Here is a 25,116-nt window from a genome sequence, read left to right as displayed (position 1 = left end):
GGTAACCTCTGACCCTTGAATCAGTAAACTCGGCATTTAATAGTCCTCCGGAAAAAGAAAAATTCGGTACAGCTACAATACAAAAGAGGCGCAGTTCGAAAAGCTTTCCTCTGTTTTAATTCTTTGAAACGACGATGTAGGTCCGAAAGAAATATAAGGTTCCTTCCATTTGCAAAGTATCTTGTGTTAAGCAGCTGCAGATAACGAAAGTAGCCGAGGAAATTCAATTTAATTTTAACTCTTCTGTGTACTGTCGAATTACATCACGAACAACATTCTTTGGGAGGCCGAAAGCTGATGCGACCTGGTTCTCCAGTGAAGAAGCAGAGTCAAGAAGCATAAATTATATGATCTCACATAAAAAACATCGGTTAAAGTGAACTGCGCTATATGCAAGTTAAGCAAGTATCTGAAGGTAACCTACCAACTGAAGGACACGAAACAGCAAGCTTCTTCAAATGTGTTGTTTTCTATCCGAATAAAATCAACAGAAACTACTAGAAGGTGTGCACTGTGGTCGTGAATAATATTTTGTCACAATTTGCATCATATCAGTTTTTTGTCAAAAGGTAACAGCAGAATTATATTTGACAAGAGTTTTTCTTTGGTAACTCTCACACTCCCTTCCCTCCCACTCTACTCCTACGATTAATGTATGGCTAACTTTAATTTCTCTATAAGGTCGTTATTGATCTTTTAAGTAGTCACTACTAAGTATTACGCATTTAGCCAATTTCTCTAAGAATGTGACAGCGTTCTCTCTCTCTCTCTGTCTCTAGTTTAAACGAATAAAAATTGATATCGAACACTTGAACGCTATGAATCTCCTTACATACCAGCTTTTCAATGTCTATGACAAAACTGTGCGAAACAGGAAATGAGAAGATTCATGGCAGGTGCCCGAAAGTGTTAACGGTAATGACGTTTCTATCGCAATGTAGACCTAATGGTCTGAGAACCGCTCCGACAATATTAATGTGTGACAGATTCTAGAAACAGTCGTTACCTCAGCAGTTCATACAAACATTTAACACAAAGCCGTAACTAGTTATACACACAGAGTATGTGTAACTGAAATACATGTATGAGAATTTCAAAAATGCCTTCAATTCGTCAGAAGTTCGAGATTTGATCTACTTGTTGGTTCCTGGTAAAAAGAGGAAATACTCGAAAATGTGTTACCTCTTCCCCTATGAACCGAATTATTCTTTTCTCATTTTAAACCTACTGTCCTAATTCAGTGTCATGCCACGATCTTCAAGTATAAAACCCGTTAGTGTGAAATACGGGATAGTTCGATCGAAAAGAAAGAGCTGTTTCTCATAACCCTCCCCTCCCCCTCCGCAACCAGTACCCACCCCCCTTCCCCCCTTCCGTTTTGTTCATCCCGTATCTATTCTCCACTGCTTATGACGTTTTCCGTTGACGGGACTTCACCGCTAATCTTGCTTTCTATAGTTTAGAAAGTTTTCTAAATTTCTGAACGTTACTTGTACTTTTTCCAAAGAGTGGGGCTGAAGAAACCAACCAAAAACCGGACGGAAGGCGCAGTTGGGCCGCAGATGGCTTTGCACGCTCTCCCTCGCAAATGATTTATGCCACCATATAAGTCACGTGGTCAAAGGAAATCGTAGTGTCATTTCTGACAGCTATGATGAACGAAGCACTGCTCTGGAGATTAAAGTGAGCTAAGAAGAGCTGAAAGCAAAAATAAAAACTGTACAAAGATTGAAGCCGCCTCCTTAGGATATTACTTCGGCATTAGTAATTCGATCAGATAGACGACTGAGCAAAGTGCTCAAATGTCTAGAGCAATGTTATTCACAACATTTACGTACTTCCGCAGACAGCGCTCTAATTTATCCTACAACACGCTATGTTTGTTCTGCAGACTCCGGAACTTGGTTCATGAGAGAGCTTGTACGACTGCACTTGCTACTCGACGCGCCTTAAGATACTTGGCCAAGATTTATGACTCGCCTGGGTGTCCACACTTGTTGCCGAGTACGCCGAGATCTTGTTCACGCCTGGCCTGAATAGTTATTGCACGTTTTTTACGACTTTAACCGTGTGCTTCATGTAAGCAAAGGAGGAAGGAAGACAATGGTGACATTAGATTTACAGACAGCTCCGATTCAGCTTGATAATTACGGGAAAGAAATCGGTAATGTTGAATGAAGTATTTCAGAGTTTACATGAACTGTCTTACGAAAAGCTCAGACAAATTAAAACTAATGAACAGAATTTGAAACCCGTTCAACCTTAACAGTAGTGGAACTACCTAATCATTCCGTCATCGCACTTCCTCTCTCTGGTGTAGCTGTAATATGTTTATAATAAATTTGTAATGAATCTGCAATTACAACAAGATTCTTTCTCACTCACACACTGTTGGAGCACTGTTTGGCGAAGGCCATTATACTGTGTTTTCTATTTACTTTTATTGATCCTATTAGTACTCAGTTACAGTACTTGAGATGTTACCGTGAATCCCGTGGACATGCTTTCACAGCAGGAGAACTACCCGAACGTTGGAAACATTTGGCTGTTGTTCTTACTACCGCATATTCTATTGACATAACCCAAAAAACTATTATAAACAAACTTATACTCCACATATAGCAAAACTCGCTGAGAGTATAACTACACTGAACTACTCATAACTCCATTTTGTTCCTACGGAAAAAAGTTCCCAGTTTATATTTCAGCCAAACATTTGATTTATGTAGCGTCACGCTCAATTTCAGTGAGAAGTTTATTTCTTTCTTTTGTGTCATGGCTGTTAGAAATCGCTAGGTACGATAGTGCAAATCTCTTACCCATGTACGCAGTTAGAACTCGCGACTTACTTTACCAGAATACACGCTGCACAATTAATAAGTGGTTCATAACATAAGCTACAAACTGTGACTAAGTCTATTCACAGTAACGTATCACGTGGAACTGTAGGCACTGGATGTGTTATTCAGGTTCAGTAATCATTTTGGTGGTCTTTCGTACTACTGTAACAGTCTTAGATATGATGATTTCTCTACAGTAAGATGCCGATATCATTAATGTGTGAGTCCAGTGACAGTTCTGCAGCAAAGATTTTGAGATAAAAACCCTTATTTTGTTATCATGGTTCCATATTTTCTACTGGATTGTTGGAAGCCACTTCAACTTCTGTAATATTTCTGTAACCCAATCAGGTAACAATTATTTGGATACTCATCTGATATTTAGTTGCAGATAGTACGATTATTCTTATGGCAATTTTCATGTGTGAGTAGAGTTCACAAATTACTTTTATAAGTACTAAAAACGCCACTACGGGGTGCCCAGATTCTAGGAAATGTCAATCACTAATATGTTCGTAGCAACCTGGATGAATGTTAATATCAATTATGATTCGAAAATCGTGTTCTGATGCGACATACGAGGCAATCCCTAAATTATTAACGCTTTCGTAAGAAAAGTTATTTATATTTGGGCATTTATGGAAACAGCAGGACTTTCCACCATGAACTGAGCATCAGATCATCCCAGCCATCTCGGAGAAAAGGAATATTAAGCAATGACGAAATCCTGAAACTGGTTGGTGCAGACACATAAATTTCGTTTTCGTCTCACAACTTCCGGCACGCGATACGGTGACACATGCTTACTTCTGAAGGTGAGTTGAGATGAAGAATTAGACGATGTATGCATTACATCAAGCTGCTTCGTGTTACTTGATGTTCACGCTCCGAACAGCTCTGTCATTAGGACATCCAAATCTTACTTTTCTGATAATAGTTACAAACCCTTTCAAGTCTGACTTACGATGATGAAAGAGACTGGGGATATCGCATCTAAACTGATAATCGTGCTAGCAAAAGCACTTCAGTCTTAAAAACATCTTTGTCTATTAACTGACAGTTATCTGGAACGGTACAATCTCTCTCTGCCATCAGCTTACAAGTACGAATCCCGAATTTGGTATCTAAAAGGCTTTCTGAGGAAAATTAGACGAATAAATTTTGGTGTTATTTCGAATGTTTCTCCTGTAAACAACTGATATTTCATTCTGAATACCTCTTTTACGAATATTTCATCCGTTAAAAATGTACTGCTCCAAAATTTCATGGGACTAATAGAATGAAAAAGTTATTCTGTGACGCCTCGAGCAACTAACATTATGGAAAGGAAAGAACAGCAGTATTTTACGAGCAGAGAGTATCCAGTAACACGAAAAACCGACTAAAATTAAACCAGTTGCGTGTCTTCACACTAATCGATTATAGAAAGTTACAGACATATAAAACTGACTTTTGAGTACCCTGTTCAAGAATAACTCTGTTTCTCATATCGACTATCTAACAAGGAATTCATCTGGTATTAAGTTTTAGCTTACATACTGAAGTCTTCTTTGCATTAACAGTTCAACGCTGTAAGAAAAGAATTTCAGCTATTAAGGCGAAACGATGGACAGTTTAAAGTTTTCAAACAATCGAGGTGTGGAGCTGAAACCAGAGGTTTTTGAGCTCCAGCACAGAAACTGTCTACTAGCTTCAACCAGCAGACGAGCATTAAGTTTCAGTAACGTGACATAAGGAAAGTCTTATGCTATTTGCGGATAATTTACGGAATAAACTATGAAGATGCAGTTCTTTCCGATAAGGTCGAAAGGTCTAATTTTTTGAAATAGTTGTTTTAATGTTAATATATTACAAATAAATTTCACCTAACATTTAATATTAGTTTTTACAGTCGCTTTTGGTCTATGGAATGAGAGAAAAAGATGAGGTGGATCTTGTCGACAAGTGCATGGTAATTTCCTTGAAGGAAGGAATATATTTTCCCACTATGTCAATCATTTTTGCTGTATATTTTATTGAAGGAAAAAAAAACATTCAATTTAAAATTAAGTCTTGGCCACGAAAGCCACTACTCCAGTGCAGAGTTCCATTAAATAGGTCTTGATGAAAGATTGCCGGCCGCGGTGGTCGAGCGGTTCTAGGCGCTTCCGTCCGGAACCGCGCGACTGCTACGGTCGCAGGTTCGAATCCTGCCTCGGGCATGGATGTGTGTGATGTCCTTAGGCTCGTTAGGTTTAAGTAGTTCTAGGGGACTGATGACCTCAGATGTTAAGTCCCATAGTGATCAGAGCCATTTGAACCACTTTTGATGAAAGATTGTTGTAAAAATGTGTACTTATTCTAACCACAGTCGAAAACTAATTTCGCACTTCTATGTTTAATATTTGAGACATAGAGCTCACATTGAATATGATGGTGTCCTGTAAATAAATAATGTCGTTCTGTGGTCCGGATTCACATCCTTTAAGGCATCCCTTAAGCACTTCAGACGAATGTCGGGTGTTTGTATCATTAAGACTAAATACCGTGGTGTTCCTCTACCCAGATATTTCTTCGATTCCTTGTATAGTGAAGATGGATGTTGGCTTTCAAAATAATAAAAAGATACATTGGTGAATAAATACGCGCTGATTTAGCCCCAATGTGAGGAGAGAGAGCCAATGTATGCAGAGGAAGACGAAAAAGGGCGGCTGACATGTGATTAGTTTCTAAGGTCAGCTGGGAGTGGGCTGACTTGGAAAATCGATATGAGACATGGACCGATCAGGTGCAGCGGTGGAATTCAGCAAACGGACCTAGGGTGAGGTCACCAGACCGATGAAATTAGATCATCCTTATAGCCTTTCGAAACAATGGGAAGAAACAACGTAAGATCACTTTAATTGAGGACAACTTGTGACAATGTACCTCGATATTTCACATGGAGATATCTCATTATTTTGTGCAGGGTATGACTGGAAATGATGATGATGATGATGATAGTTGTGGCAATAATGATTCAAAACTTGCGCTTTAAAAACAATGAAAAATTAGAACAAAATACTTGCTGCTCGACCAGTCCACGGGTGTACTGCCGGTCCATAGTGTTCAACGGGCACAATATTTCGGCTATCAGACATGTCGCCATCGTCAGGTGCGCTCACGAACAGCGCACCTGATCGCCGAAATATTGTGCCCGTTGTACACTATGGACCGGCAGTACACCCGTGGACTGGTCGAGCAAGAAATACACCGGGAGAAACTGAAGAATCACAAAATACTTGCCTATCCATCTTGTGCTGAACGTGTGATTCATCTCAACTGACGCCAGCGTAATCGAAAAGAGTCTAAAGTTGCTGCTCCCTACGCCCTTTTAAAAGTCATAATTACGAATATTGATAATAATTAACTGCATTTCTTCACCTAGTCATGTAGCTATGCAAATGGGTCATTATATAGAAAGGGAAAAGGCAATGTTAAAAAGCAGTCCCGCAATGGATGATGTAATGAGCAAAATGTTTGATACTCATCTTAATTAGTGAACATACTTATGGCTCTAAATTTCTTCTTGCTATGGAATGAAGTAAGAGTCCGGGTTTGTCGAACATTAGTGAAGATACTTATTTACATTTTCGTCGCATTTTATTTACCATCCAGGCCGGCTGTTGTGGCCGAGCGGTTGTAGGCGCTTCTGTCCGGAACTTCGCTGCTGCTACGGTCGCACGTTCGAATCCTGCCTCGGGCATGGATGTGTGTGATGTCCTTAGGTTAGTTAGGATTAAGTAGTTCTAAGTCTAGGGGACTGATGACCTCAGATGTCAAGTCCCATAGTGCTTAGAGCCATTTGAACCATTTGCCATCCATGAATGGCAAACCACTGACATTTATGCATCAGTTTTCTGCAAACTGATAAAGAGAGTTTTCTCTCAGGCATACACAGATTTTATACTGCTCACTGGCCTCAGTCAACAAGTAGATAAAACACTGCAAAAGGATTTTCAACACAAATTACAGTTTCCATCATAAGAAGTCGTACTTGCCGCACGTTCAGTATACCACACGAAGGCTCACTCCCTACCTTGCATCAAGACGAAGACTGTACCACACGAGCCTTGACAAAGACTAAATACTTTTGATGCGTATGACAAACGATATATTACAATATGGGGTTATAGGCTGTTCTAGAACCGGCGGTTAGTCTTATTAAATTCTGTACGTAGTTTTCTGCATACGTGAGTGATTAATAACAAATAAATACCTCTCTTGAGATAAGTAAAATTTATAAACAAGAAAATAATTATATATTATCATACATAAATCTGAAACAGAGTTTTGTTAAAACTACAGTGTGTGTCTCATCGCCAAAATAATAAACATTTTATATTTTCTTCCACTTGTCTGAAAACTGAGTCTGCTTTTGAAAAATTATAGCAGTTCTTGGTTTAACAGATAGTAAAATGTTATGAGAAAATCCGTAATAAAAATATTTTGAAGTGGCAACTATATACCATTCATGGTGAAATAAAACAAATGGAATTTTAAGGCTAATCAACTTCCTTTAAAATCAAAAACAAATTTTTTTTACAAACCATTAAAGAAAACCTAGGGAAAATATGAAATTTAAATAAATACCAGTTGACAAACCTGAAATCCCCATGTATTCGTTTTGCCAGTTTTCTATTAGAGATGAAAAAAAAGCGAACTGTGTTTCTAGCGTCTAAAAAATTTCATTTCCGTTTATTCATTAAGACATCTTTGAAATTATGAAACAGTCGTACAGAGAAATATGCATGATGTACAAACACGTAAGCACAGTAACCAAATTAAGAAACATGATTCCGGACAGTTACTCTATTCTGGGCGATACTGCTTCAAGTGTCCTACAACAGATTTTGTAAACGTCTCTACGGCAACCCCTATTCATAGCTGTCATAGAGGACAATGAGTTTCACCATCTGGCGTTTGCGCTTCGCTGTTGAAAGTCGCCAAAACTGATACCAGATGTCAGAGACGTCCTTAAACTATCTGGCTGCAGGAGTGTATTAATAGTAAAGAATAAACGTATTAAAACTTCACGCATGATACGGAATTTTTTCACGTATCTCAGTGTTTATGACGTCACATCTTTTGAACTATGTGTCACACAATTATATATGTGTGTACATTTTGAGGCATATGTGGATACTTTTTGCGATATATGTTGCGAATGTGGTGGCAAAGAAGTAATAAATTCAAACGTAATGCATGCTGTGGCAGTATTTCATGCATCTCAGTGTTTTTGACGTCATATCTTCAGAAGTATGCGTGGTACCCTGATGAACATTTGTAGGTTTACTTAGCGGCGTATTTGGATACTACCCGTGAAATTTATTGTGAATACAGTTAGTAGGACAAAGTAATACATAAACGTCAAGCATGATGCGGAATTTGCTCACGTTTCTCATTGTTTATGACGTCATATCTCCTGATCTATGATAGGTAGGTTGTTCTTACTCCGACAGCGATTGTTAGCTGTCAGTGAGGGACATGTGTACCAAGTTTGGTTGAAATCCCCCCCCCCCCCCCACTGGTTTCGGAGGAGATATGGGATACACACACACACACACACACACACACACACACACATACACACACACACACACACACACACTCTGAAACGTCCTCTTAGAAAAATTTATGAATGACTGTGCTGATAAACCTCTTACATTATTTGCTTTTCAAACAGTTGAGCAAAACTGAACGTATATATATATATATATATATATATATATATATATATATATATATACGTTTGAAAAGCAAATAATGTAAGAGGTTTATCAGCACAATCATTCATAAATTTTTCTAAGAGGACGTTTCAGAGTATGTGTGTGTCTGTATATATATATATATATATATATATATATATATCAGTTCATGACATCCAGTCTTACAAATTTACTGTCTCTGATGGACACACGTCCAGATCATCCGCTCTCATAACTCCGCCATCTCTCTCCCAACATCCACCACTGCTGGCGGCTCACCAATTGCGCAACGCTACTCACTGTTAACATCTAACTGCCCAACACTACAATAGCGACTATTCCAACAATGCCACCCAGCCACAGACTGCACACAGCACATCCAGTGATTTTCATACAGAGCGCTACATGGCGTTACCAATATAAAAACCTAAACAGCCTACTTACAACTCACACACACACACATGCATATGTTCTAATAATATGTGTGGACTTCCACACAATACGCCAACCCATAGGCTTGCTTTTTATAATTCAGACTTGCAATTTTAAGTAAAGCGTCTGAAAAAAGAATGGAATCGCAAATATCGTCATACTGACTTAGTATCGTAATCTACTATTGATCAAAAATCCCCTGACTCTGGTTCGTTATAAGAAGTCCCTAAACTTTAGTAATCTACTATGGACCGAAAACCCCCGGCTCTGGTTCGTTATAAGAAGTCCCTAAACTTATTGCGGGAGCAGCACGTCTGTGTGTGACAGAATGCCTTTCCTAAAATGCCGGTTCCTTCTCGACGGTTACCTCGTAACGCTCCGTACAGTCCCGCAGAGAAGAGGGAAGATTTTCGTGGTGTCCTTCTGAAGTACGCGCACAGAATTAAAAGTAACCTTGGGCGGAGGAAATTGTTAGCGCGGTGCAGGGAACGACGCGAGGCAACGGTGTCGGTGGTGTAGGGGTCCGACCGGGTTATGGGTGGAAGGCGGGTTGCGAAAAACGCCGGAGCGGCGTGGCTGGGGGCGGTGCGGTCTCGGACGCTCCTCAGTGAAGACGCGCCGGCATTGCATCACGCCTCCCGCCCCCACACCTCTCCTGTGGACACCTGCCCCCGCGTCGCGGCTGCCGCCGCCACCGTCCCCGTCGCCCGCCGAGTATAAATACGCGCGCCACACGTTCGGCAGTACAGTCCACATCGACGCCTTCCACCTACGACCCAGCTCCAAAGCCGCAGCCGCAGACATGATGAAGCTGGTACGAACTCGACCACTGTTCTGATACAGTTATCTTGTGACCCACTCGTGGGACACTCCATTTTCGGATACATTTCTGCTTTAACGTATATGTGATTTTTGACTTGCAGATTCAGAATTATATAGCGATGCCGTTACGACTTCGGTATTTATTATATGTCAACAGGCTTTCCTGGTCACTAAAGGTAAACTTATTCTGAGCTGTTAGACCCTGTCATGGATCTCTTCAAACTTCTTCTTCAACCGCTAATGTTTCGAGCACTCTACTAACTTTCTGGACTCGTTCAATCTATCCGGATGCCCGAACATCGGGAATAATAGAAGATTCCTGAAGGAAAACCGAAGCAGAAGGTTCTAAATGTCGACTACTAAAGAACTTCCAAAAGGAACATGGCGCAGTGTAGTAACTCATAAGATGTTACCTTCTGTAGTCATTGTTTACATTTCAAGTGAGGCCGGATTTTAATAATACCACCTCGTGATCGAATGTAGATGCGGAACTTTGTTAGTTGGACAACGATATTTAGGGCCGCTTCTTCACAGGGATGATTTTAAAGTGTCATCTGGTTTCGGTAACATAAAACGAATAGGTAGAAAGTGGATATGAGCCCTGATGGTACCGATGATAGTCGCAACCACTGCGATATTTCGCTTAGTTTACCTATCCATCACTAAATAGGTCAGTGCAGACGATACGAAATCATTGCGAGAAGGTTTCTGAAATAGCACGACGCTGCATTCTAGTGCGAAGTATCCCTGAGGAAATATCAATTACAGCACCTGATTCAGTTCTAAGGTAGGAAGGTTTGAGTTTGTGGTCTCTTCCTGTTTCAGCACGGAAGGTTGCTTTGTGAATGACTGAAACGAAATTTTGTCGAACTCATTTTTCAAGAATCGTTCTGTAACGTATCACGTGTTTCTTTGGAAAACATCTAAAAACAGTCTCTATAGCCGAACTGGGATCTCCCGACACCCAGTCTGTGTTAGTGTGTTGTCACCTCGATTAAATTTAGTAGTTCTATCTAATGTATTTTATTGGAAATTTTCTGCTGGCAGTGATGTCGTTAGACAGGAAACTCTTGTTCGTTAATGACAATGTGAAAAGAACAGTTTTCAGCTGGCCGTACTGGAGTAAGGAACCTGCGTAAGTACGGAACAGAGACTCGGAGACTGAAAAACAGCGAGAAAATGTAGAAAAGTTGGAAATTAGACGTAGACGTCAGATGGAATAAATGAGTTATCATGAAACAAGGATTCGTAGGGAAATAGAACAAGTGGTGTAACGTAAGACACGTGACCACGAAGAGCTCTGGAAGAGAAAGAAAAATAACTCTCGCCCTTGTCGAGATAATTGGAGTTGTAGACTAACGTGCCAAATACTGTATGTGGGAGGGACTCCATCGGCCGTGTCTGTTCCAAGAATCGAGCGTTCGCCTCAAGTAATTAGGGAACAACACAGAAAACGTAACACATGTTCGATTGGACATATGAAGCCATCCAAACTCAGTGTATCGTCACAATCAGCGAGTCATTAATTCGATATCTTTAATTCGATATCTCAGACTAGCGATCATGTGTAACGCCGTAGAAATGCTATGGGAAGCTTGACAACGACAGATACCACTACTGTAAATTAGCAAATTTTGCATAGTTGTAAAGTGGGCAACAATTTCAAATCTGGTCATCTCCAAAAACACAACGAAGCTAAGATTTGACGCGTACTTATTACAACCGACAACTTTTTTCCGGAATCTGAAAACATTCACTGTTCAGTCTGTATTACAGAAACTCTTTTAGGAACGTGACTGTTGACAGATGTATCAAAGACTGAGAAACGGTCGAAGAAAAGACGAAGGTTGTCGGTTGATTTACATATTTATAAAATTTCCGACGTGGGTTTGTAACTCGCTAGTCGCATGTTTTATTCACGCTGCTAACTGGAGTCCACCGGCCGCTGTGGCCGAGCGGTTCTAGGCGCTTCAGTCCGTACCCACGTGGCTGCTGCGGTCGCAGGTTCGAATCCTGCCTCGGGCATGGATGTGTGTAATGTCCGTAGGTTAGTTAGGTTTAAGTAGTTCTAAGTCTAGGGGACTTATGACCTCAGATGTTAAGTCCCATAGGGCCTAGAGCCATCTGAACCATTTTGAACTGGAGTCCCAGCATTCTAGTTGCCTTTCGAGAGTTTATGTTTTCCCAAAATTCATGTCTGCTCTCATAAGGTAATGTATTCAGTCTAACCCATCTTTATAATTTACGGATATTTACCTTCTGACTTCCTCTGCTGTGTACTTACTTTTTTTTGTCAGTGGAAGATGGGGGTTTCGGGTGGCTATAGAATTCGCAAGATATTGTTTCCATTTATGGTAATTGCCACTGTTCTATGAATAGTTACCCTACAGGCATCGATGTCAAGCTTTAACTCTTAATGAGGAAGAGACTTTCAGTGAAGCCAAAGTGGTCGCTGACCAGTTCTGCTCCAAATTATCTAAACAGTAGCCTCAAAAAGTAGCTCAGCCTTGAGCATCGCGTCCGACTAGCCCCTTGCAAAATGGGAGACCACGCGTAGGTGACTACTGTTTCACGCACTACGAGTCGGGCGTTCGCCTCGTGGCTGAGAGCGGCGTGACTGGGGTCAAGACGACGTCTTTAGAGATCTCGAGGGCTCCGGCAGACGCGTATGATACAGTCTGCAGCGCTGTTTTCTGATCGTCTATCAGTCAACAGCAGTTACCAAAATTTCCAAATGTGTCATCTACAGCTCACTATTGTGTTGCTCGATTGTGTAATTAAAATCGAGGCGCAGAGGAAATTGACTGCAAGTTTTCAGGTTACCGATAGACTGACTCGTACCTAAGGCTCTTTTGTAGATCGTACTACTGTTGTTTGTATTCTTCTAGACTTGTGCTGGTCAAACTTTGCAGTCAGATGAGGGACCACATCTGTAAATTTTAATCAGAACGCTTATCTCATGCATTTTACCATGCACAAGCAGGAGTAACAAAAACTGACTACCAACACCGAGAAATATTTCTTAATGCAAGTGCCAATCTAAGGAAAGGGTATAAAAGTGCATGTAGACATGTACGCCCACATGTACCGTATTACTATCCACTTTTATAAATAGATAAGCAACCCCTGTATTGTTTACTGCCAAAAAGCCTTTCACGGCGTTAATATATCTCCATCAGCCATTCTCCCAAGAATATTCCATACAAGGGATGAGTTTACTTTGACTAAGCACTTACTCCATATTTTGAAAGACTGCCGTTGAGCGCCCTGAAACAAATTTTATCAAATGCTTCTAGCAGCAAATTCGATATTTTGGCAGCAGATTAAGGCATAGCAACGGAACGTCTTTCATTGTTTTCAGCTAGGCTGTAATTACCAACCCACTGAACGTGACAGCAAAGGACTTCGCGGTTGACATTTTCTTAAAAATATTTTATGGAGTACGTAGCTGCCTCGTCAGACCCTTGTATAGAACAATGTTTCGGCCACTGTTGCGAATCTCATTCAGCGGGGTTATTTATTTATATATACAACACTGATGAAGGCCTTTAAAACGTAAGAATAAACGTAAGTAATTCAAGAAGTTACACGATCTGTAACTCATGTTCATCTCTGATGGTACAGGAAAATGTTAATGTCCTAAATCATTGTTGGTGGGATTATCATCAACAATGCCACATATCGTCACACCATGAAATACAAAGAGAGATTTGGAACTTTTAAATCAGGGACACTGGCGGAAAAACCGCCTACCAGGAAATTTATACCACCACTTCTCCTCCATTTGTCGGACATAGGTTGGTAGTGAAAAGTTGTTCCACCTCCAGGATTCGAACACGTCTGATTCCAGTGCCATCACATAAGAGCACGTTACTGATCTCGGTTACAGGCTATGAGACTAGCGCTTTAAAGACCTTAAATTACTAAACGTTTCTGGTAATATTGTCATTTTATTGCACTTCAAGTGCATCACGGCTGGGAGTTGAGGGCAGAAAAATAGATTGGAGCTTACAGCCGCATTGATATTGAGGTCAATAGCTCCTTATCTGGGCGTTGCAGGGAAAGAGAAGGAAGTGTTACTAAAGGAACCAACCCGCAAAACATTCAGGCGATTTGGGGTAACCGTTACAAACCTCAACCAGGAAGAGCGAGCAAGGATGTTGAACATAGGCGTCGCCTGTCTGACTAAACCCATATAAGATTTCGGAAACAACATATTTTATATGACTGTGAGAAAAAAATAGATAACTCTTCAAACGTATTCGTGTGTATTTCCTGTGCTGGCTTTGAGAGCCAGAAAGGAAGGCGAAACTACTTTCATACCCGCGTATGGGCAAGCAATATCCGTGTGCTGACATATTAACTTGCGACGGTACTACGAGTAAATGGTTAACGCAGCAGTACAAGGAAGATTAGGTGTCACCTCACTGGATTTGTGCTTATATTAGAGAAAATATTACTCGCTGATTCTGGTGGATGAATTTGTCTGTTGCATGTAAGGAAATCCGGACAGCCCATTTGTCTTACAGGACGTGTCGCTGCGCGCAAACACTAAAAATTCAAATTAGCTCTCTCAGAACACCTGGACACCTCGTCCATCCTTCCATAATGCATCTGGAGGAGGACAAGAAAACCGGTTTCGGGAGCGATTAATTAAACAAATTGTGCCAGCAAGATACTCATTTACATATAAGAGGACCTTCTTAGTTTCGTTTATTTAATTCTTTCCAACTTCCATAGTGACCGCGGCGCTAAGCCAGACGCGTAGGTAGTGGCAAACGCGTTACGTTTCGCTGTTTATCACACGACACGCATAAATCCGTCCCTTAGTACGCCGTTAGGCGTCTGCGGTCGGCTGAACGCACGTGTGTCGGAAGGCCGGATTATTAACGCACAGCGACCCACTGACGGAACACACCGCACCAAGGGGGACAAGGTCCTAGACTCGGACGTAAAACTAATTTACGCCGCGAAATGAGTACTGTCTTCCCAGGTCGAGGTTGAAGCTGTCTCGCGGCTGGGGGTGAGCAGCTACTGCGCCTGCTTTCGACAAAGTTCCTCCAGTTCCTTTACTAATGAATGTGTCCAACATTCACGAAATTGAGCAGATGGACTCAAAAAGGACCTGGGATTATAGTTTGGCTCAGTAGCTGGAACGTCATTCGTTTATCGAAAGAAACACAAATAGAGAATTACTCAGATAAATTACATGTTCCAGAGACATATTAGTTTTCAACTTATCTTTGACAATGAAAACAGGTTGAAGCAATGAATTAAAATTGGTACCAAGGCCAGGACTGGAACCCAGGTCCCTTGCTCACGGGCTGATGCACTAACCACTGCGCCACCTGGGCACTGTGTTGTGAAAATTCTAGAAGTAGCTCCAAATTAAATTTTTAAATTATTATTCTAAAATAGTGTAAAACTAAAACAAGGTTAATGATGTATACTGGTTATAAATCAGATGATAGTGACGAAACTGTAGTGGATTAAGAGTGGTAGTTTTGCTATTTGGGCAGCAAAATGTCTCAAAATAACCAGAATAGAGAAGATATGAAACGAAGGCTCGCAACACCAAGAGAAGTCTTTAATTTCTAATTTAAAATTAAGTGCTGGGAACTTTTCTCTGTAAATATTTGCCTAGAGGGTAGCCTTGTATGGAAATGAAACGTGGACGGTAAGCAAATCAGACAAGAAGAGAAAAGAAGCCCTTGAAACGTGGTGCTACAGAAGAATGCTTGAGTTACATAGGTAGATCGAGAAGCTAATGAAGAGCTATGAAATCGAACAGGGGAAAAAAGAAGTTATGACGCAATTTGATTGAAGGAGAGGATCGGTTGACAGGACACATTCTGAGGTATGAAGGAATCGTCAATAGTAGACTAGGGGGAAGTATGCAGGCCAAATATTATTAAAAGTAGACCTAGGTTTGAACAGAGAAAGCAGGTTCAAAACTATGCAGGTGTCAGTAGTTGTGAGGGGATGAAGGAGCTTACACGGGATAGACTAGCGTAGAGAAATACATAAATTTTAGGACTGAAAACTAAACAGCAACAAATGTAGAAATTTTTCACACTTTATTCCCTTTCTTTTATGGACATTTCTCGATATCACTGTGTATTTAGAAGTCTTTGTCTGTTATAGTGACTAAACTTTCATCAGGTAATCTGGTCGGATGTGTTGCTGCCTGTTTGTGAAGAGTGTATCTTTCATTCTTCTACCTTGTCACTACACGTTTCGTGCTGTACCCTACTCAGCCGTTTCCTTTAACGTCCAAGCGTAACAAGATACGTTGAAAGCGGTAGCTGCAGTCATTATCAGTATATGAAATATGTGAAATCTACCTGGCGGTCTCAAAGTTTGGTTCTCAAAGGAAGGAGGAGTCTTGAGAATTAGTCGGAGTAATAAACAACGAAACAAAAATTGTGCAGTTTGATCATATTTTTCAATTTTTGTTTCAGTCTCGTCTTTCACTTATTCACAGGCTTCCGAAATCAAATTTTATGTAAATCTTTGCTATAATGTAGAGAACAGGAGTTAACTTCCCTCATTTTATTTTCTTGTTGATTCAGAGCGTGTCAGATTACGCTATTGCTGAAGGCACAGGACACTTTGCATGCAGTTTGGTCTTTCAGCTTCACATCATTTTGTGTGTGATCATTGTCCTCCTGTCGTCAGTTATGTTACAGAGGCACTTTTCACTTGAACATGATCATTCCCGGTTATGGGCGTCTACAAATTTTAGGTTCGTCAGTCATGCATGCCAACAGAGTTTCAACTTCGTCAGTTGTTCATGGTAATGTCGCTATTGACTTCGATCCGATTCGAGCAGCTCACCTGTGAGATACACCGTGTGCGCTGCAAGACCAACTATGTTAGTTTTATAATGATTGTTTAAACTGTAATTGCTACAGATGAAATTTGTTGACAGCCGTAAGTGGAGATGTTCACGCCGAAAAGTTGTACACAGGTGGCTGACTCAGTCGTCTTCAAACATTTCATTTGTTGAACAAACTGTAATGAGTGTCTGAGGTCATAGAAAGCAGCCTTTGTAAGCGACGTCAACTGATTGATGGGAACGTGGTGCCGCTCAACCAGATAATGCTTGTCCGTAGAGGTCCGAGGAATCTTACAAACCAATATATGGCGAGCAAGGGAGCAGCGGTGGTGACTTTCATAGTACATATTCGTCTATGAATCTCAGTGTTTTAAAAACCTGTAACGTTGGTTGTTTACAAAGTCAATTTTTGGAGGCGTACACTTCATACTAATCCATAGACTGTTCACCAAAGTCTAAACCCTGACACTGTTGTTTGAGATCTCATGGAGACCTTGAGCTCTCTCGGGTCTATTCTAGACATTTATGTGCCAAAATAACGTACCGCGAATTCTTGTCTATCATGAGCAACACAGTCAGGGCCCATCGCCACCATCTACATTATAAACTCCTAAACTACAGAACACGACTAGATATTTTCTGCAGTCCCGTGTCCTCGCCGGCAACTGTAGACGCCTCTCTATGTGTGCAGGTCTCCCTGATCGTCGCTGCCCTGTTGGCGGTTGCCACCGCCCAGAGGTACAACCTGAGCCCTGCCGACTTGAGGGCGGTGCCCATCATCGCCTACAACAACGTCCCGCACGCAGCCGCCGACGGATCCTACGAATACGGGTAAGACCCCTACACGTATGCTCCGCGTAGCGAGTGAGAATACGCCAACTCTACAAACATCGAGGTCCGCCACATTTTCCTTTCCTGTGTCAACCGCTTCATCTCAGACTAGGTCTTAAAAATAAGCCTTCGCTTATTTGTTGGTTATATTCTAATCTCTACTCCTTGTGTTTTCCATTTATTCCTTTCCTTCCCAATTCTGTCGAGAACATCCTCATTTTTATGATTAGATATCTCAGTGGTAACAAGAGAACCCTAATCAGATCACTTCTTTGTCTGTCTGTCTGTGAAGATCGCTGTGTGTCAGGAACGAGTAGAGGTGTCAAGTTGAAATATATGCCTCATACTAAAGTCTTTGGTCCCTTGATGATGTAGGTCAGCGCGATCAAAATATACGGTCATTTTGTGTAGCTCGCAAACTCATTCATTAAAGCCATCCCGTTGAAATATAGCTAAAAGGAAGGTTTCAGAGAACAAGTAAAGGAAAAAAATTTATTGCTTTACTCATGATGAACTGGATGGGGCGATCTGTAGTAATTACCTAGGAGAAGAAGAACTTCTTAGCCGAGATCGCTATAAAAACTTAATTGTAGATAGCCGGTTTCGGTGAAACTAACCTTCAGAGAGATTATTACAAAAATCTTTCCATTTAATTTCCAGGTACATAAAACATGTAATGAGTGACACATTGGCACGTCGAGATGAAAATTTCTGAGTACATCGCAATTCTTCTGCCGTCCTGGTAGGCTAGACGAGTTATGTTATGGAAACGATGTTTTGGCGAATTTTGTGTGTTTCTGGTACAAGATGTTTGTAATAACCTTTCTGAATATCTGAAGATAGTAACTTACCGAAACCGGCTACCTCTAGAAAAGTTTTTTCTTATTTTTTTATTGCCTAAGAAGAGTTCTTCTTCTCATAAGTGATTCGTTAATTGGTAATTATATCACGTAAAAAATATTTTTGCCATTGAAAACTTACATCGGATTCACAATCCGGAAAAAAATCTCAGAAACTGTTATTGAGATTTTGATCTGGTTTTGAGTTACAGGAAGAGTAATTCGCAAGAGGGGTATCTGTGCATAATTTACAAACATCTCGTACTAACTGGGTCACCTGCGATGAAGAGGTCCCATGCTGAATAAACGTTATCTGTGGTGTCGAATAAACGTGATCGGTGATGTCTGCTTTATTTCGTTGCAAGTCTTCATAAACTCTGTTTAATATCGATTATCTGTGCCTTACAAATCGGCATCCAGTTCTCGTTCTATTATGTCAGCGGATAGTTACTATTTCCTAGAGGTCGAGAAGTCGGTGTCTCCTATAGCTTTTCTTTGTGATAGGAATTGACCTGAGTTGCTGGTGAACCACAGCAGAAAATCTTGGGCCTCCAGAGATCATTGTAGAGCTGATTTATGGTTACAAATCTCGTTAACAAGCTAAAAATATCTAATATTTCTTAAGCGCTACGGACTTAAATAAATGCAGTAACGACAAATTTAGCTTGCGTCCAAGAAGTACACAACTGACAATGGAGTGGAAAACAAAGTGTTGCTGTATCTTAGGCCAGTGTTTTGTTGTGTTTTGTTGTAAGACAATCAGATCGTTGTTACCAGTATTTGAATCTCTTTTTAAACGGTTAAAAACAAAATTAAATACATTGTCCTGCGCGTTGTTATAGTGGAAGAAACTGGGATGGCAAGCAATCGCTGTCGATTAATAGTAACAATTTTCAGGAAATTGATTCCAACTGTTGAACAAATTTGCAACGGTAACGTACGAGGTCGTTGCCTTGATATTTTGGTGAAATCTACTGTCGCACACTTAGCAGCAGCTGTGAAATTTCGGCAAAGTTGCTTGGAAATATGTGACACTCCAGAAGGGAACTTACAACGACGGAACTTCAGCTGTGGAAATTTATGTGCAGCGTTTCAGTGTAGCGCAACTTTCTCCAAGGAATACTTACATACCAGATGACACTTGTAGAGGTCAGCCGGAATTAAGCGGACGACTTCTACAAGTGTCAGCGGCGAGAAAGGAGGCACTGTGTCTTTCCGGAAAAGGATATCCACGTTCCCAATCCTTAAAATCTATTTTCAAGTCACAGAAATCTCCTTCTGTAAGACTTTCTCTTCGTCCACCACGCTATAGGCTACTGCAGATTACGTTCTGGGCAGATCGTCTTACAAACCGCAGGGGGCTTCGACGCGTTTCTGTCGTAACGAACTACGCCGGCCGTTATTTGCTTCTTTATGGATGCGCTCTGACGTAAGACAATTCACAAGACCGCTTTTCCAGCTGAGAGGTGAACACTGTTGACCCACCCACGATTCCGCGTGGTAAAGCGAAAGCGTTTCACACCCACTATGTTCTCTTAACACCAGAGGTCGATTCGTACGTATTCTTTGGGTAGCTTCAGAAACTGCGGAAAGCAACATAAGATTGTTTCCTCTACCGTCCAGAGTTTTCCAAAGTGTGCTGCTGACATTATGCGTGTGACCTGCAAAGTGAAAGCTGGAACAATTTGTCAGGTGTAGCAGCAGACCAATATATCGCACTACACAGCAAGCGACACTAATGTGATTATTTACCACAACACTTGTCGATAACCTTACATCGACACACAGTACAACAACATGCCGGTAGTGTTTGCTTACGCCGAAAAAATCATCCGACAGGTGTGGAAGAAAATGTATGGCTTAGAGTCCTGCTTTCACAAGCGTTTTTTTTCGAAAGTCACGAGAGAGCCGTCGGTGGATGCCGTAGCCAATGGGTAATTCAATAAAACGCTTCTTCTGCTACCACAAACACTGTCTCGGGCGACCTTTAAAAAACCTACCAAGTCTGCAATTGAGACATACTTAGGTCAGCTACAAGAACGAGAAGGTGACTTCGTAATACGTCAACAGCTCGGTAATACATACCTGGCAGGGTGAAGAAATATTTGAAGTCATGAGCCCGAAAACGATTGAGAAAGCATTTCATCTTCCCTGTAAAAGAGGAAAGTCCGCGGTAATTGATTAAACAGGAGGGCGATAGCAACAGTCCGACTGTTTCCTTATTTTCCGATCCACGCAATCACATACGAGGTTAATAAACTTCAACTTCATTTTAATATTTTAAATTATCGAATGACCAACGAAAAGTGAGAACCATGACTAATAAATTACTACCCTAGAAGGAAGTGCTTCAGTCTCTAAGTTTCACTTACGACGTAGTTGTGGCAGTTGTATTTAAGTTGGTCGAAGGAAGAAAACATCGCGTTTCTCGTACAATCATGTCTTCGGACGACAGGGTGCTTTTGTTGTGGTCTGCCTGAAAACGATTTAACAGCTTTCTTCAATGAAAGAAGTGCTTAGCCTGTGACCTGAGTCGTAAATGTAAGTACGAGACATAACGCTTATGTTTAACCGCTCAACTTCCGATTGCGTTAGCAATACTCGAGACAGTTTACTTCGGAGCCCTCTTTTGCATTTCCGTTTAAATTTTCTGTTCGTTTTTTAACGTTTTCTGTGTGTACAACTACTTAAAGTAATTTTAATGACTTACTACTAATTTTGGTTCAAAAATGGTTCAAATAGCTCTGAGCACTATGGGACTTAACTTCTCAGGTCATGAGTCCCCTAGAACTTAGAACTACTTAAACCTAACTAACCTAAGGACATCACACACATCCGTGCCCGAGGCAGGATTCGAACCTGCGACCGTAGCGGTCGCGCGGTTCCAGACTGTAGCGCCTAGAACCGCTCGGCCACTCTGGCCGGCTACTAATTTTGGAATTACTCCTTTTTAAGTAAACTGTTCGATGTAGGATTTGAATATATACTAGCGAGAGGAAGATTATGAAGTAAAGCAGAAACTAAAGCAATCACTTGTGAAAAGTATTCTTTCAGTCAATCTTTTCACATTTATCACTATTTGGAAGAAGTTACATTAATGACTTTCATCTGTGTATCGCTTCTCACACTACATGCACTCAAACCGTTTTAGTAACAGATCATGGTCTCCCACGCTAACATTATTACCATCTGCCCCTTCAACACTTCCCTTTATCACCAAGTTCACTACTACTCTCTGCCCGAGGCTGTATTCTTTCAAATGATCCTGTTCTTCAGTGAAGCTGTATCGTAAATGTCTTTTCTCCACATTTCTATTCAGTACTTTTTCATTAGTTGTCAGATGCACTCGTCTAATGTTGTTTTCTTCTGTAGTAAGATATTGCTAAAGTTTCTACTATTATCTGCCTCTTTCTATAATCTTATTTCCTCAGTGTTCCTTTACGTAATTCGACAACATTTAAGTATCTGTGTTTTACTTTTGTTGATATTCATGCCGTTTGATGTTAAGTTGGCAGATAACAACATTTCCCCTACTCCTTTGTATTACTGTCAATCTGTATTATTTGCCCATTTGGCTTTTCATCCCATTCAGCAGGCCTTTTAATTGATCTTCACTTTCACCAGCGAATCTTATTGATATACTTCCACTATAAATTTTAATCCCACTCCTGTCCGTCATTAGATACTTGCAGTACAGGTTGAACATTAGGGAGGGAAGACTGCCCTTGCCACAAATTATTTTTAATCTAGTACTTGGATCTTCCTCTGCCATTCTTTTTGGGGCCTCTTTATTTTTACATACTGCACCTGGTGGTTATAATTAAAATACAGCTGCCGCGGAGATCCAGGTTTGGCTGTAAGTATCGTAAGGAAGTGGAAGTCGATTGATATGCTAATACGGTAATGCGGAACCAAATTATGCCGCAAAAAAGTAGTTCCAATTTTGGTCACCAGGTGCAAATCTGGCGCTATACAGCACCGTGTCAACATCTCCGGTGCTGATATTGAGCAAACTGTGTAAGCATCGGTTAATAATAAAATCAACAATAGGCCTTTTTCACTTTTTTGGTATTATCTGCCCACGTCCCATCCCTAATGCATTACATACGAAAATATTTTTATATATCTTTCTCGAGTTCACAGCGCCAGATTTTCACCTCGTGGCGAAAATAGGAACCATTTTTTTCGGGCGTAAATCGGTTCCGTATTAACGTAGTAGAATATCAGTGAAGTTTCGCTGCCATACGATAATTGAACTGAACCTCTGTGAATAGCTCCACTTTAATTGTATTACATGTCTTTCCCAAAAAGCTGTATTATGACACCTACGACAAGGGCAATGTCGCACGAGCAGTTGTTCACTGTGACCTTTTCTGTGGCAGATACGAGACAGGCAACGGCATCTTGGCCCAGGAGAAGGGCTTCGTCAAGAACCTGGGCTTCGTCGACCAGGAGACCCAAGTGGCCCAGGGGTCGTACTCGTACACCGGGCCTGACGGCGTCGTCTACACCGTCACGTACACGGCCGACGAGAACGGCTTCCAGCCTCAGGGAGCCCACCTGCCCACCCCACCACCGATCCCAGCGGCGATCCAGCGAGCCCTCGACTTCATCGCCAGCCAACCGCCTCAGCCCGAGAACGCCGGCAGGAAGTAGGCGGGGTCGTGTCTACAGCAGCGACCACGACTGCGACGACGGTGACGACGACGACGTAGACAACGGACTCGGACGACACAGCTTTGGAAGCATCTACAGTAAACCACCAGCCCCCAGAACTTCCCATCTATATGGACCGAGGCACATGTAGACCACTTCAGGCGACCATCACCTGTTAACCTGTTCATTCAAACGGATCGAAAGTTCATGTTTCTTTCTTGGATTCGAACTGCTCCAGAAGCATAATGATTCATTCAATTGTAAGTAAGGGCAGAGTATTTAGAATGTTTCCTCTATAATGTATGGTAGGACGTTGTGTTTCTCTTCCCTCCTCTTTCACTGTCTCTTCCCATTTGTCTTCCTCTCTTCCTTTTTGTGAATAGATCATGTGTCTTCTAGTAACTAGTTCGATGATTTCCACTTTGCTTATTTTATAGACTTCCCTATTACAAGTTGTGTCTCCAATCGCATTGCATAGTAAAATTTCTGGAAACTGTGTTGCTACAGGAATAATACAATTCCTTGTGAGTTGTTTCTTCGTTTCTTCCGTGGTATCTGGTTGTGCACTGTATTAATCCTACGGTCTCCCTCCCACTTTCTCTTTCTATCTCTTATCTTGTTTCTTTCCATTCCTTTTTTCGTTACTAGTAGGTTTTCGATCTTACAGCAAAAATGCTTATTGTTTTTGCTCCTCTTCTCTGTAGATGGTAGTGATAGCGACTCTGCATACTAGCTCTGTACTGTGAAGTAGTCTCTTACTTTCCGCTTCTGCTTCTGCACATTTCACTTACTACTACAGAAACAAGCTTCTGCATGCCCAGATGGTAGTTTCAACCTACCGGTGCAAGGAAAGTAAACGTGCCAAGGACTCTATTAAACATCACAAACCTTCTTCTATTTTTCATGGTCAAGCAGACGTCGTATCTCTCTGCTTCACCTCGCACGTCCTTAATTCGCAGCGAGCTCGTGGCAGCAATCTTCCAGCTCCGTTGAGCAATAAGACGTAGCCGGTCCCTTCAGACAATACGTAATTAAAATTTCTAATTCCTGCCTCGCTTTTCATACAAACGGACGGCGGCAGCGTGGCTCGCCGCTCCTCTCGTTATAGCCGATGACTCAGGCGGATACTGCTGCAGTGGTAAACCCACTACTGCCGCCATGTAACAGAATAAACACAAGCTGCCCCGCTGGGGAACTGTTCTGCTGCGAGTCCTCTGACCTCAGAATGTGCTGCGAACGGTGGCGAAGAATTGTAGGATATGCGGTGGTTCTCTGTGGCAGCCTTCCAGCGCTAAACACATTTAATTTATTATATTGTACTGAAGCTTAAGAGCTCTTGCTTGTTGACGCCCGAAATTTTATACTACTGACTGGGGTGTTTCGTGGAGTTAACATTTACTGTAAACCCAGGCACTTTCAACTTGGATAAAATTTCTGGCGTCATTCCGGTTAGCGTATACCTAGAATGTGTACGTACGAATGGACGTAACATCTCTCAAGAGTTTATCTCGTGTGGATAGCTCTGGACATTTTTCTATAGTTTATTAATGTGCTTATCGAGATGGAAGCGTCCATTTCTTAGTCCATTTTTTGTACAACACGTATGTTTGAAACTACATATATTTATATTTTTTGATGAAATAAATTCAGGAATTATTGTAAAAATGTTGTCTACCGATTTATTTTCATGCACTTAAATCGCTCTACGTCTCCACTGCCTTCCTTTAATTTTGCACTACAGAACTATGAAAACCAACATTTATTCCACAACGAAAATCTGTATTAACTTGTCACAAACAGAATGCAAACAAAATATACCGATATTTCTGTGCCCGTGAAAATGATACCGTCATAATCAGGGTGAATTGTAACAGGTACATAACCATTAGAAACAGTACACTATAGTATAGTCATAAAAGTATGAGTAACAAAATTGAGAAGACTCTTATAAGAGAAGAGGGCAATTCCTCTAACGTAGTTGTGCAATCCTCCGAAATAAAAGGTACTTAGTAACTGAACTACTTTCGTCGACGTACCAGACAGTTCACTCTCAATGAAGTAGATTGTAGTCAATAATTGCTACTGTATCAATAATTTCCACTTTGCGCGCTCATTACTTAGTAGATTGGGAA

At 41.1% G+C, this 25,116-nt stretch overlaps 1 protein-coding gene across 1 annotated transcript; it reads left to right on the top strand.

The window, feature by feature from the left end:
- Nucleotides 1–3,639: 3,639 nt before the first annotated feature.
- On the top strand, nt 3,640–24,649 carry LOC126419523 (endocuticle structural glycoprotein ABD-4-like). The gene is made up of 4 exons (XM_050086713.1): nt 3,640–3,655; nt 9,607–9,812; nt 17,350–17,489; nt 22,711–24,649. Exons 1-4 carry the CDS (start codon nt 3,640–3,642, stop codon nt 22,982–22,984), a joined length of 636 nt encoding a protein of 211 aa, XP_049942670.1. The 3' UTR covers nt 22,985–24,649.
- The last annotated feature ends 467 nt before the right edge of the window (nt 24,650–25,116 follow it).

This window comes from Schistocerca serialis, chromosome 9 (assembly GCF_023864345.2).
Source record: "Schistocerca serialis cubense isolate TAMUIC-IGC-003099 chromosome 9, iqSchSeri2.2, whole genome shotgun sequence".
Classification (NCBI taxonomy): domain Eukaryota; kingdom Metazoa; phylum Arthropoda; class Insecta; order Orthoptera; family Acrididae; genus Schistocerca; species Schistocerca serialis.
This window is presented reverse-complemented; position numbering and strand designations above follow the sequence as displayed.

Excerpts from the sequence above, each read along its gene's own strand:
- LOC126419523 (XM_050086713.1), top strand. Across the intron at positions 9,813-17,349 it reads CCGCAGACATGATGAAGCTG|GTCTCCCTGATCGTCGCTGC; the intron begins GTACGAACTCGA and ends CTATGTGTGCAG. Across the intron at positions 17,490-22,710 it reads GACGGATCCTACGAATACGG|ATACGAGACAGGCAACGGCA; the intron begins GTAAGACCCCTA and ends TTTCTGTGGCAG.